Source organism: Vespa mandarinia, chromosome 2 (genome assembly GCF_050613455.1).
Source record: "Vespa mandarinia isolate Hongniang chromosome 2, ASM5061345v1, whole genome shotgun sequence".
In the NCBI taxonomy this organism is placed as follows: Eukaryota; Metazoa; Arthropoda; class Insecta; order Hymenoptera; family Vespidae; genus Vespa; species Vespa mandarinia.
Window position 1 is genome coordinate 19312501 of NC_140811.1, and position 15000 is coordinate 19327500.

At 43.3% G+C, this 15000-nt stretch overlaps 1 protein-coding gene across 1 annotated transcript in view; it reads right to left on the minus strand.

Annotated features, from left to right (window-relative positions):
• Window positions 1-7144: 7144 nt before the first annotated feature.
• Hmx (H6 family homeobox) overlaps window positions 7145-15000 on the minus strand; it is a 9624-nt gene continuing 1768 nt past the window's right edge. Inside the window, exons 2-3 of the mRNA XM_035887211.2 lie at window positions 9798-10177; window positions 7145-8576 (exon numbers count right to left, since the gene is read on the minus strand). Coding sequence (XP_035743104.1) covers window positions 7687-8576; window positions 9798-10177 — 1270 coding nt within the window. The 3' untranslated portion in view covers window positions 7145-7686. The remainder of the gene's footprint in view (window positions 8577-9797; window positions 10178-15000) is intronic.

Genomic DNA, 15000 nt, shown 5'->3' on the forward strand with positions numbered 1-15000 from the left:
TCTTCGCGCGACTTTCGGTACCATCTGTTAACACTAGACAGGAGTCGTTCGAACCTCGTTGTCTCTTTCAAGAATTATGATCGACAATAGAAAAGAAGAAAAGAAAGAGAGACGTTCATTAAAGTTATTAAATTCTATTAATTTCTATGTAAATTATCGTTGTTATGGATGTTATTTAGAAAAAAATTTAATTGTTTTTCTCTAATCGTTCGTCAAATTCATTTCTAAGATAAAAAGAAAGTTTTCGTTAAATTGAAGAAAGAAAGATAGATAGATAGATAGAGAGAGAGAGAGAGAGAGAGAGAGAGAGCGAGCGAGAGGGAGGGAAGGAGATGATAAACGATTCGATTTGATAGGAAAGAATCGAAAATCGAACGTCGAGATCGACAGGAAGGATCGACGATAATCCAAAGGTAGTAGTAACCAGCCGACAGGTAAGTGGGCAGAAATATCATTCTATTAGGTAGGTAGCTAGCTAGTCTGATATCGGAGTCGCAGATCCTTTTCCGGCCCCCGGGCGAGTGCTTCGTTAATTAATCTGGCAGGAACGAACTCGGCAGCTCAAAGGCACCCTTTTTCGCTCAGGTTCATCCATCCATTTGCCAACGAACATATACCTACTCTCGTGTGTCTTCTCTCTTTCTCTCTTTCTCTCTCTCTCTCTCTCTCTCTCTCTTCTGTCCCCTCTCTCCTCTACCTCTTCATCATCACAATTCTGGACCAAAAAGGTAACAATGGAAAGCGAACGATTATAACTTGACCGGGTCGAGACTGATTTTATTCATTGCACGACCGCACAAAAATGGCTTTGGGAATGGATGGGCACGGGGGTGGATATGGGCTCGGAGGTGTAGTCACGGGAATGGATAAAGGAATCATCGTTTCGCGTCGTTCCGGCGAACAATGCGTCGCGCGAGAGCTATGCGGGGAAGATTAAACGTTGATTCGTTCGTCGATCTCTACCGTAGTAGTGAAAATTCGTCATTGTTCGGGATAAGCAAGAACACTGAGTAAATACGTAATACGTGGTATGGACGCGGGAGGGGGGAGGTAGCGATGAACGATGGCGAGGGGTGGGTTGAGGAGGGACGAGTACTTGCGATTAAGGGGATAATGTGCTTTTGTCTCGTCGAGAAAATTAATTTTCGTCGGATAATTCCAAGATTACTTGTACGCTTGACAGAGTATAACTGTTATTTCAAGACTCTTCTTAATCAACACTTCATTGTTTTTTTTTAGTTTGTTGAAAGGCAATTAAAGGGGAAGGAAAAAAGGAAAAGACAATAAGAATAATAACGATTTGGCTAACGCGTAGAAATAATGTATAATAAGTAATAATTAATACGTACTTACCCGAATAACATGGATATTTCTCTTCTATTTAATCGAGGAGATCGATGTCCTCGATATAAAAACCTCTTCTATGACACTCTATGAAAAACACTCGTATCATACTTACATATCACTGTTCTTTCTCGATCGTTTTATAAGAGCGTATTGTTGACGTTTAAATATACGAAAGCTCTTGAGTTCTCCTCGTACGTATGTAAGTAAATAAGTAAGTAGGTAGGTAAGTAAGTAAGTAAGTAAGTAAGTAAGTAAGTACCTACTATCTCTTCCATCTGAACGAGTTCGTTTCGTCAAAATAGAAACTTGGCCTAATCGCTGTTCCTTTTTTGAAAGAACACTCGACCGTATAATACCCATTATCGATCCCCCTCTTATGATCGAGGATTATCGAGCGTGAGTCTAAGGAAGAAGAGAAAGAAAAAAAAATGTAAAAATAAATAGACGAAGGAAACGAAGAAGATGAATGAAAAAGAAGTCGACAGGATAAACGCAATTCGAGTTTCTCCGCACACATATAGGTATTATATACATAGATACATAAATAAAGATACGACGTGGGAGATTCGAAATAGCAGCGGCGGCGGGGGAAGGAGGGTTGGGTTGGTTGGAGGGCTCGTAGGGGTTCCTCTTTACGTCCTTCAACTCCTCGAATTGCTTTTTCGAATCGACGGTACGTGTAGCGCGAGAATATCGAAGGCGAATTGGTACGCGGGTGAACGCAAAAAGCGACGTACGAGTTAGAAAGAAAGAAAGAGAGAGAGAGAGAGAGAGAGAGAGAGAGAGAGAGAGAGAGAGAAAGAGAGAGTAAAGATGGGGTGAGTATGCAGGATGCGGCGGCCGCCGGAGAGGAGAGGCGAGCGAGCGAGCGAGCGAGCGCGCGCGCGCCGTTGCTGCACGGGCATAAAAGAGCAAGCGAAAAAGGGAGCCTCTTTTTAATCTAGCGACGATTCGCAACCCCCGGCTCCTTTCATAGTTACGTGCTTAGTACTTATACCCATTGACTCCCTCTCTTTATCTCTCTTTCTCTCTCTTTCTCCCTCTCTTTTTCGTTCTCTTTCTCAATTCCCCGTCTCACTCTCGCACGTTTGCTTTGTCGTCGTGTCAGGGTCGGTCTTCGATCATCGAAGGCCCCGAAACCACCCTCCACGAAAGTCTTCGAGCTTCCTTTGAACCTTCTCTTCTTATTCGTTGGAATCAGATCTCATGATTGTGCTCTTACTGTACGAGTTTGTTTTTCCGATTCCTTTTGTTTCTTTTGTCCTTTTTTGTTTCTCTATTGTTTCGTTTTGCTATATTTTTATACTCTTCTTTTCTTTATCATATTTTTTTAAGTAAGTGCGTGATCGCTTATATGCTGACAGGTGTCGTACGACGATGGAATAAAAGATTTGTCAAATAAATGATGTCCCCGTGTAATATGTACATATATATATATGTATATGTGCATTACGTATTCGGCATATACCGTATTATGTATGTACAATATATATTTCATTACACATTCTTCGAAGTATACTATATATATGTGTGTGTGTTTGTGTGTGTATATATATATATATATATATATATATATATATATATATACGGACACATATACGATTTACGTCGAGGGACGCGTAACTGGATCATGTTAAACGTTTTACACTTTCGTTGATGCAATGTCAATAGGGTTTTTTTTTTCCAATCGATTATGTTTAGCTAGTCTTTAACAAAAGGAGGAAAGTTCGGTTTAAAGAAGCTTTTTAGTGATAAAATTTTGGACGGATAAATATACATATCGAGAAAAATTATCGATTACAGCTTAGCGATAACGATAGAAAAGAAAAGAAATGAAAAAGAAAGAAAAAGCAAAAAGGAATCGAAATGAAAACGATTAAAAACGATTTGTTTATGTTCGAATGAAAAGAAAACAGACGTTGTTGTCGAGTCGTAGTAAGACCAGAGACAAATCGTTTTGTCTTCTGGAGAAGATCGCGTCATATTGAGTAGGGGTGTGGCTTTCGGGGTGGCTAACGCAAGGCTGGCGTGCGCGTCGTCCACCCTTGCGCAGCGCCGATAGATTTTCCAAAAAAAGAAAGAGAGAGAGAGAGAGAGAGAGAGAGAGAGAAGGAGAAAGAAACAAGTTGTATATCCATTAGAGTAATTATTCGGTCAGGACCTTTCCGAGGAGGCAATAATAACGGTCACGAAAGGATCGAAAACGTGTGATAAGAACTACGAATTGTGTGAGTGAGTTTGTTGTTTGAAAGAAGGAAAGAAAGAGAGTAAAACGAGCGTGTACATGCGCGCGCGTGTGTGTGTGTGTATGTATGTTTTAGAGAGAAAAAGATAGAGAAAAGTGAGGTTGACGAGGCGTCATCTGCGTCGTTTGCCCTTTTTCTTCTTGCAGCTGTCGTGAAGTCGTCATCATCATCGTCGTGCTTTATCGTGCTAGGTAATTAACTCGATTAGCTGCTCGTCGAGAAACTAAACGCGATGCGACCGATTAAAACGTCTCTACCCTTTTTCTCTTTTACTTTTTATCGTTTCTTTTTTCTCCCTCTTATTTTCTCTCTCTCTCTCTCTCTCTCTCTCTCTCTCTCTCTTGCTCTCTTTCTTTTTCTCTTTTGCTGACTGACGAAAGCTCAAGAGAATCATTTTAATCGATGAAATAAACGAATGAAATAGTAACACGCTTGTAACTCGCTTGAACAAATGGTCGAGATTTTTATGAGTATGAGTTTAGTTCAGATTCTAAGAAAAATCACAAGGGTCGAAAAGTTCGATCCCTTTGCCTTCTTTATTCGTAGATTTAGCGCAAACTCGTTAATGTAACGCGATCGTCATACATTGGGTCGGTAGAACGAAGAAAAAAGGATGAAGGAGAGAGAGAGAGAGAGAGAGAGGTAGAATCTGGTCCCCTACGCGTTAAATTACTTTGCGATACTATACGTAGGAAGAGGGCGGAGCGACGCAATTCGACTCCAGATTGTCGACGACAATGCATCCTTTTCGTCCACGTTACTTTCGATCGATCGACCGGCTCCTTCTCGGTTCTTTACCTTTTCGAAAAATCCTGACATGGCGGACCGTATCTGTCCGCCATTTTGTCGAATGTACTAGCTTTCGAGATACGATAAAAATAATCAACGTGAGCTCCGCCGAATGTAATAAAATGTACATAGGTACATATAACACGTATATACCTATATCGAATAATTCGAATCGTCAATAACAATTTTCATACGAAATAACTCTCTATTTACTGAGCATGGCACCGGGAGTATTTTGCGTGGAATATTTTTGCCCGCCTCCCCCTTCACCTTTCCATCAACTCTAAAAAACAAAAAGAGTTGTTTCGAATTGTTATCGACTCGTTTTACCAACTGTGGTCGTCGAATCGTTCGAAGCATCGACCCGGGATGATGAAAAAACTGATTGGGGAAAAAAAAAAAAGGAAATAGGAAAAGAGCTTTTGGCGCGAAAGGGATACGCGCGTGCCATTAAATTTCGACTTCTTGGCTGGTCGATGAAGAAGCCAGGAAAAAGCAACCAACGGACCTCGAGAATCTTATCCTGAATGTTCGCTATTACGAGGATTATATTACCGTCGAAGGATACCTAATCTATGGGATATTAAACGCGAAGGAAAAACGTAATCTAATCGATCGATCTCCGGACAATTCTCTCTTTTTCTTTCTCTCGCTCTCTCGTTTTTCCCTTTTATCCGTCGGCGAATCAGTTCCCCTTCTTTTCACCGTTCCACCCTTATTCGACGAATCGAATCGCGGCGATCACGAGCGACCGAGTCCGAATCAAAACGCAGCTCTAGACTTTGACGCGAATGGCAGAATGGGCTTTGACATATCGTCCCGTGGTTTCGGCAACAATTTTGTGGTCCGACGGTAGGTGTACGAGAACGAGGCGTAAAAACAAATGGATAGTTAGATCGAACTGGCCGGACTGGCTGCCGTCAGTCGGTCGATCGATTTGTCGAGTAAATGAAACGGCTTTGGGGATAGGTAGATAAAGACATATATATATATATATATATACACATATATACATAAAGAACGGAGAGAATCGGTGGTGTACCCTTCGATACCGATAACTCTTTCTCTCTCTCTCTCTCTCTCTCTCTCTTTCTCACTGTGCTTTACAAAAGATTATCGCGTGTGGACGGGTTCGGGTGACGCTGTAGAACGAACGAAACTAAAACAGAGCATGAGAAATGAGTGAGTGAGTGAGAAGAAAACGTCAGACTTACGAATGAAAGGCTTGTACAAAATATGCAGGAGAGAGAAAGAAAGAGAGAGAGAGAGAGAGAGAGAGAGAGAAAAAGAGATCAGAGAGGAAAAGAGTCGAAGGTGCGATGGCAGGGTATGAGAAGGATGATTGAAATGCGCCTACATACTTAGATGTGCGTACTTACTCGGGATAGATATGTCTCGTGTAGACACACTATGTAGAGAAAAAGAGAGAGAGGTAAAGATATATATATGTGTGTGTGTGTATGTGTATGTGCGTGTGTGTGTGTGTGTGTGCAGAGAGAGAGAGAGAAAGAGTGAGGGAAGATATATGCCGCGAGAGAACGCGTCGATGGAAGAAAAGAGAGCGAGCGGCCATTGTTGTACGTTCTCCCTCGTGGTTGCAACTAAGAGCTTCGGTAAAGGTAGTCGTCGAAATGACGATGACGACGTCGATGATGGCAAAACATTCTCTCTATCTTTTTCTTTCACTTTATATCTTTCCTATGCTTTCTTTCTCTCTATCTTTCTCTCCCTCTCTCTCTCTCTCTCTCTCTCTGACGAACATCGAAGAAAGGCGGATACGTGCAAAGCGCGAAACCGCATCGCATCAAACAATAAGATCAAGCTACCTCTCGTTTATTGTAATCATTTTCTCTTATCCCAGTCACGACGATAAGGAGCCCTTCGCCTTGAGAAAATGATTTTTCGTGAGGACGTTATAGAAGAGATATTATGCAATTTCATCCTGCCAATCGTGATATCGTTTTCTGTGCAGACACAAACCGAGGAGGATTGGGTTTGAAGTTTGTTCAACGTTTCTTTTCGAACAAAGCCGAAGCACGTTGGCTTCGACGTTCTTTTTAGGGCTGTTCCGCTTTCTTTCTTATCTTTTTTCCCTCTTTTTTTTTTTCTTTTCTTTTCCTTTCCTTTTTTTTTTCCATGCGTAAAATCAAAGCCTAAAGAATCATGTAACGATCTGTAAATATCTTTTGATACCCGCGAGAGTGGGATTGTGTTGATATTGTGTTCATGCTCGGAGATAGGAAAGTAAACTTGGGATTTTTTCTTTTTCTTTTTTTTCTTTTTTTTGTTTTGGATGACGACTCGTGCAGAGATCGCTTATTATGTCGTGCGACGACATATATAATTTTCTGCCGTAGGTAATGGCGGGTAAGATTAAACGAACGTAGATTTAACGAAAAAGAAACAAAAAAGACGAGAAAAAAAATCGCAAAAGAAGATTAAGAAGGAGATGTTACTCGTTGTTTTCGTAACTCTACCGTTTCGTTTAATAAAATCAATCGTTTGGATACTTATCACAACAGGTAGAATATATTCGTAGGAACCCTGGCCGTGTCTTAGGACGTAGCTAAGGTCGTAGCCCCAAATAGAGAGAGAGAACAGCCCGAGATTACGTCCGAGACGTAATTTTCCGATAATATACATTGTCGCGTACATACGCCAACTTTGTATGTATATCGGTCTTTCTTTCTCTCTTTCTTTCTCTCTCTCTCTCTCTCTCTCTCTCTCCCCTCTCTCTTTTTCTCTCATTCTTTCTCCCTCTATCTCCTTTTTACTCTCTCACGAGGGAGAGACTTTGTAAAGAGCGTTGCGATGTTGCAGTTGCGTCTTCCCTCTTTCCCGATTTGTCTCTCTCTCATAGAGGACGTCGAAAGAGAAGGAAGCTTCGAATCGACGTTTGCACGAAAAGTCCCGAGCCCGCGAAGCAAAGAAAGAAACCAAGAGAGCGAGAGCGAGAGAAAGAGAGAGAGAGAGAGAGAGAGAGAGAAGAGAGAGAGAGAGAGGGGAGAGAGAGAGAGAACAAAGAGAGAAAAAGTGAGTGAGAGAGAAAGAGAGAGGGGAGACAGTACATTCTTTTATGACATAATGATCACGCTCATCCGACGTCGAGGTCGTCGGAAGGACGAGCATCGTCGATGGACACCGAGAGAACGTCCTCTTCCTCTTCGTCCACGTCCCTTATTTCCACTTCTTCCTCTTGATCCTCCTTCCTCAGGCGATCGTCGTGGTCGTCGTTTCTCAAGCTGATTCCTGCAGGCTGCTGCCGGTCGAAGACGATCGTAATCGGGCAGAAGAGCGGACGGTGTTATTGCGAGGAGGATTGGGTCGGTTGCCCGTTGGGTGGTGGTGGTGGTGGTGGGGGTGGTTGGGGATGCACTTGATGGGGTAAAAGGGCGTGAGGCTGCACGTGAGCTGGATGATGATGATGGTGTTGATGGTGATGAGAATAGAAGATCGGTTGGGCAGTTTGGCCGACTACCGGGGCACAGGAAGTGCCAACCCCGACGCCAACGCCAACGCCGACGGAATGCGAGAGCACCGAGGAGACGGCCGAGGACGGTGCCGTTGGTGGTTGAGGCGGTGCCGTTACCGAGACGGATACTCCGGCCGAACTAGCGCTACCCGCGGAAGCTTCGTGATAGAGTATCGGCACCCTGACGAGTCTCTGAGCAGCGTGGGCCATATTTGCGGCCTCCAATTCGGCGGCCAATTGTCTTTTCCACTTGTTGCGACGATTCTGGAACCAGATCTTCACCTGAGTCTCCGTCAATCTCAAGGATGCAGCGAGACCTGCCCGTTCCGACGACGACAGATAGCGTTTCATGTCGAACGTCGATTCCAATTGAAAGACCTGCGATCGCGAGAACACCGTGCGCGTCTTCTTCTTGCGCTTTATGCTACCGGAATCCCGCGAGTCTAGGCCAACTTGTACTCCGTTGCTCTGACCACCGGTACCCCCGCCGCCGCCACTTCCGCCGCCACCGCCTCCTCCTCCTCCTCCGCCTCCACCGACCCCTCCACCACCGGCCGACCCACCGCCCACGCCACCGTGTAATCCTGCGTTCGTCGAGTCGCCGTCGCCGTCGCCATCTTGGCAATCGTCCCCGTCGGCTAGCTCGTCGTGAGCCTCGTCGCCGCTCGATGAACTCCTCGTCCTGTGCAGCCGGTCCTCGCCGTTCTCGTCCTCCAGCTCGTCTGCTCGCACACAACGTTCATCCTCGATTTATCCTTTTCCTATCGATATTGTCCACAACTCGATCGATTATCCTAACTACGTATTGATCCTCTCTATGTGTTACTCTTCTATACCACCTACATAATACACCTATCTCTTTCTTTTTTCACCTTTCATAAGAGACTATTATTTCGGATTATTTCCGTGAAATGCTAAAGTACTCGCGTATGCGCGTTCTAGCCTATTTATCTATAATCTACCAGCTATCGGTACTAGTCGCATTAATTATTTACTCGATCGGTAGTCCGTCAATTAATATTCTATTTATTCACGTCGACGTAATTGGCCTAGCTAGATCAAGTATCCGTGTAAATGCGTCTCTAGCGCGTTTCCGTTCGGTCGTTTAATCGCACGATCGACAAATTACGCAACGTAAATTTCGTCGAGGGTCGCGAATTTCTCACGCGCGTTTGATAATCGACGAATTTACAATATACATAAATAAGATTTAACCGATCTCGCGGTCGCGCCTGAGTCGCTAGACTCGGAATATGTCCGAGGGAGTCGAACGAGACTAGAGCGAAGTGACAAGAGCAAAACGATCGACGGGTAAGGCGATCGTCGTTGGTTTGTCGCGGCGGAAGCCCTGGAAGCCGTACTCGTCGTCGTACACGTTCTCGCCTATAAATACGTGTATGTATACCACTTGGCTCTCCCTTCGACCGTCTTTCTTCCTTGTCTCTAGGCTCTTTCTTCTGATCCTTTTCTCGTTCTTCCTATCGACTAAAGATACGAATAACGCACCTTTCCTATGAAAGGTACGTTTGATACGTCCTCCGAAAATATGACAAAAAGATTAAAAGATGTATTTCCAACGATAACAAAACGAAATTTATCCGCGTGCTCGTAATGTGCTGGTCCGAGTCTAGGTATTACGGATAAAGCCGAAAAAAATTATAACGATTTATTTAAAGTAAATCACGTGGACCAATGACTAAACTAATGGAATAGAAAAGAATCCCTTTTTGGATATTTCCATTGGTTTGTCACGATATCTTCCCAGCGTAGCGCATTAGGTGTCCCGGTGGTGTTCTTTATCGATCGTGATCGGCACTTAACGAGTCTAAACGAAACGTTTCGATCTAAAGTCGATCTAAATCCGTATCTAGCCTATAACGTTCTCCTCTTAAACTCCTCCTATTTCCTGCAAACTGAGAATTTAAGTTCGTTCGTAGACTCACCCTTTTGCGGGAAGGAGGCGGATGCAGGGCTGACACGGCTGAGAGCACCAACAACGTCGCCTGGCGACGGATGTTCGAGCGTTTGCAATCCATGAGCAGGCCTCCATGGAAATGGCCAAGCTGCCGGTCCACCAGGAAGAACTCCTCTGATGCTGGCCTCGGCTGTGACGTCACTGATGTCAGCCGCTTGTCCACCAACTTGAACGGCGTTGCTCAGCGCCGAGGAGACCGTCGCTAGACGCGAGTGATGTTGCTGTTGTTGTTGCTGTTGTTGCTGATGCTGCTGTTGTTGCTGATGCTGATGAAGATGTTGCAACGTTGGCGGGAAGAAGACACCGACGGGATATCGGGCGCTTATCAATGTCGACATCAGGCCCAATCTGTACGACAATATAAAACAATAGATTTGCTATTTTATATTCTTACGATTATGCCAATAGAACGATGTAATTTGAGATGAAAATGGAAAGACATGTTTTCCATTTCTCTTTCTTTTTCTTCCTCTTTTTTTGTGGGTTAGGAATTCAAGGAACGTCGAAAACGGGCGATGTAGATCGTTAAGAGGAAAAATCCGCTTAAAGCTAAAGCCTCGCTCTCTTTTTCCATCTCCTCTCCTCTTTCTTCGAGAGATCACGCTCTTGAGAGCATACCTGAGGGGCCAGAGAGAGAGAGAGAGAGAGAGAGAGAGAGAGAGAGAGAGAGAGAAGGAGAGGAGACCCGTTGAGAGTATTATCCGCTTCTCACTTATCCTTGCGTCGAATAACAACAGGTACTCGTCGTAATACTCGAGTGAGAAAATTTGATCGTCGTTTACGGATTTGAAGAACGGAAAAGGAAGAAGGGAATTAGAAAGCATTTCTCTTACGATTTTAAGTATGCCGCTTTCGACAGAAGAAGAGTGGGAGAGAGAGAAAAAGAGATATGAGTAAATTCTTTAGTTTGATAATTCGGGGTCTTCTAGATCGACAGAAATGTAGGTAGGTAGGTAGGTAGAACTGGATAGATGGACAGACGTTTCAGCACGGTCACTACTCGGAAGGTGGTAGGTATAGACACTGAGGCTTCGGAAGCCATACTACTTCCCCCGTGTTCCTCGCTTACTAGAGGGAAGCAAGAGTGGTCTGTCTGTCTACGACGCCGACGATCCGATCTCGTTTCGATGTTCTCTTCTTCTTCTTCTTCTTCTTCTTCTTCTACTACTACTTCTTCTACTTCTTTCGCTTCCGCTTTTTCGTTCGTTCAAAGTAATTTTCTTTGATTTTTTTCAAAGAGACTGTCCTCCGTTGATGAATCATTTCAATCGGAATTGCTTATTTTCCTTTCGTTACTTTTGCTCCTTGTCCTTCGATATTAAATATCCGTTACGGTAATTAAGAGATTGTAAGAGATCCAACTAGTGAATATTTTCTTATCACGAGGGCGTCTCAAAGTAATACTGCCTTCTCTTCTTCTTAATCCTCTCTCTCTCTCTCTCTCTCTCTCTCTCTCTCTCTCTCTCTCTCTCTCTCTGATATCGAATATCCCAGTAGAGGGTAATTAAACGATTAAAGGATTTCACTGAATCTCTCTTCCTTTCGTTTCTACGTCGTCCTTACTCGAGGACGTCGACTCGAGAAATGAGGAGGGGAGCCAAAAAGAGGACCACCAGCCCCGAACGAGGAGGAAACGAAAAGAGGAGCGTAACGCCAGAGGCTTCGGCCTATACACAGATGCCTCGGGAAAGATAAAAGAAATCTGACAACCGCCTGTTTGTAAGCATCCACCGACCCTTTCTAAGGAGCAGGTATAAACACCAAACACAGTGGTTCCTCTCGAGATGGATAGAGATAGAACAAGAGAGACAGATAGAAAAAACCAGAGAGAGAGAGAGAGAGAGAGAGAGAGAGAGAGGAAAAGAATAAAAAGAGAGAGAAAGAGAGAGGAACGTGCTCCACCTTTTTGCAGCCTAATTCTTTGCGCGGCTTTACGTATCACCCAAGTCCGAAGGAGAGCATTAGGCGTTGCCTCTTCTTTTGCTCTTCGATCGTTTTACTACGTTATTCTTCTTCCTCCTCCTCCTCCTCCTCCTCCTCCTCTTCTTCTTCTTCTTCTTTCTCTTCTTTTTTTCCTCAATCTTGGACTCACGTTACCGTATTTTCTTTCTTTCGTTTTAGATTTCTTTCGCAAGAGCTTCACGGCTCGAAGATTTTCTTTCTATTTAACTTATTTGTAAATGGTTTCTTCAAGGTACTTGATAACTCCTTATCGTTAAGATAAAACTTACGTTGAAAATATATTCATTACAGTTTGATACGGTGATGAGAAGTTTGAATAAATAATCGGTATATATATGTATACGCAGGCATAATTTTGTTACCCCATGTTCGTTAAATTGCGAACACGATTCTATTCTTCTTACAACGAGTATAGAAAATGATTCTCCCCTTACGTATATCGATTATTATATCCACCTTTGCCTGACGCACGTTTGCCGCACGTAAGTGCCATTCTCAAATATAAACTCTTTATGCCGTGGTTAACGATCGCTGGTAATACGATACGTTTTGTCGTCTACCGTTACAACGCCGAGGGTAGTTTAGGAAGAGGAGTGCAACGAGGAAAAACAAGTCGATCACGGCACGTTCACCGTTTAAGCTCATGCTCGTGCTAATCCGAAGTTCTTCCAAGATCGATACGTTTTTCGTCGGGGAGTGATGGCGGGGGATGAAAGGGAGGAGGGGACGGAGATACTCTTCCGCGTATGTCAAATCTTTCTAATATTAATTACGTTTGTCATTGTTTCAATAATTCAACGTAATCGTTGAATTATACGTTAATTTTTTTCGTTCGTACGATCTCGACTTAATTACTTTTCAAAGAGAAACAGAACGAGAAAATAAAACTTATTATCTTTCAATCTGTCTTCTCGCTCGTTTACACGTTACAAGTTCGGTACAGGATCGATGAGAGAGAGAGAGAGAGAGAGAGTGAGAGAGACGTCTATTCGTTCCTCGCGATGAAAGACGCTTGACGGTGACTTATAAAGTGTCATTACGATGACCCAACGGCAAGTTATTGGCTTTCAATGCACAAGAGCTAAATCCGTTGCCGGGCTTCGTTGCGTTCGTTACGGGCCAAGTGGAAAGGATTAATTCTCTTGTTCGTTCGATACTTGATTTCATTCAAACTCGTACTCTTTGGTTCGCGAACACACCAAGAAGAAGGGAAAGCGGGAAACCTCACGCATATACGTACGTAATCGTATCGTGCTACACGCGTATATATATGTAAGTACTTAAGAGCAATTCCGTAAAAAAAAAAAAAAGAAGAAAAAAAAGAGAAAAGGAAAGGTATATAAATGGTAGAAAAGGTAAAATGATTCTTTTTGTTTTATTTTTCTTTTCTTATTTCGTTTCCTTTTTCTTTTCCTTTTTCATGCAAAGAAATTAACATATTTTTTGCAAGTAAAACGTCTAAATCATATTACTATTGCTATTATTCTTGTTGTTAATAATTCTTTTTTTCTTTTTTCTTTTCTTTTTTTTTGCTTCGAAAGTATCTACAGATAGTAGTCTCGTTGCTATTACTTTTTTTGTTATTATTTTCATTTACTTGTTTATTTTTTCTTTTTCTTAAGAATACTCGATCACTAATTACGCGAGTAGTAGCATGCTCGGTATATGAAGCTTACGGATCTTTTCAGAGAGTTCGTGAGAGATAGAGTGATGATAGAGAGAGAGAGAGAGAGTGAGAGAGAGAGTGAGAGAGAGAGTGAGAGAGAGAGAGTGAGAGTGAGAGAGAGAGAGAGAGAGAGATAGATAGACAGGTAGGCGTGTAGCGAAGCGTCATTTGCCGGGACAGGGAACAAACGTCGAAGGGAATCGGTGACTGTTTCGACGCAATTATTATTCGCGGTTCGCGTTCCCAGGTACCGTTCTCGTATCCCCGTTTGTTCGCCACGTTGAAACATCCGTATCGCCCTCGAATGGGCGATCATACACAATAGGCTTTATCGTGCCTTCCTTTGAAAGTTCGAGCGCGATCCCACTCTAATTAACGAATCATTCATCGACGCTGTAATTAACGAGGCTGACTCTGTCGCGGATTATTCAGTCGCGTCTTTTGCTACCCGACGCCATATCTATACTCTCTCTCTCTCTCTCTCTCTCTCTCTCTTTCACTCTCTCTCTCGCTCTATTTGACGTACACGTATAAGGTTCGAATAATCGCAAAAAAGATCAAGAGAGAAAGAGAGAGCGAGAGAGAAGAAATATAAAGATTTCTACGTGACACAGAATATTATACGCTCCATGAATATTTTCAATAGGCCAAAAAATATGAGATACAAAACAAATCGTCAGATCTTTCCTTTTACGACGATGATCGCGATCCATCGATCTCTAGCATGATAAAGTAATCGCTTCTGGATTCGGAATAGACGACCTTGAAGGTATCGTGGCTCCTCTGCACGAGCATCAATTTAATAATAAATCAAGTCTCAAAGTTCCTAGCTTCCTCTTGACGGAAGACGCTAAAGCGTCGGCGTCGTTCACGAAATGGACGAGATAGTGGATGGCCCTTTCTCGAGGGAATCTTAGGCTCCTTAACTTTGACTACGTCCGTGGCTCCATCCGCCTATCCATTATGCACGTTATGTCTAAGTGATTTCTTACTCCCTTCCTTTACCTCCATCGAAACGTTCTTTCAAAAATTTAGACTTTCGAATAAGAATAAAAGAGAGTAAGAGAGAGAGAGAGAGAGAGAGAGAGAGAAACGTCGTGCCCTTCGAGCGTGAGTGGAACTTAATCAAATGGTAAACGGCTGGAAAACAAGCAATTCGAGTCGTCGGCCTGTCGAGAGGGGTAGGACGAGCCGATCTGGAGGGGTGTAAATCTGATAAAATCATCTCGAACCCCCAACTTTCTCTCTCTTTCTTTCTCTCTTTTTCTGTTCTTGTTGGCCCCTCGTGGCGCATGGCATATACTTCGTTCAGTTTCGTTCGTAGCATATATATCCGATACACGGCACCCTATGCCACTCCTAAGTAACGTAAGTAATGTAAGAGGGTGGTTGTTGCTACGGTTGTTATTAAATGAGACAGCCTAATAGGCCCATTACGAAGACCCCTCGGTCCATTCCCACATAATATAATCCTCACCGCACGCGTACGACGTTTCTCTTCGTTTTATTCAGTTCTCTCTCTCTCTCTCTCTCTCTCTCTCTC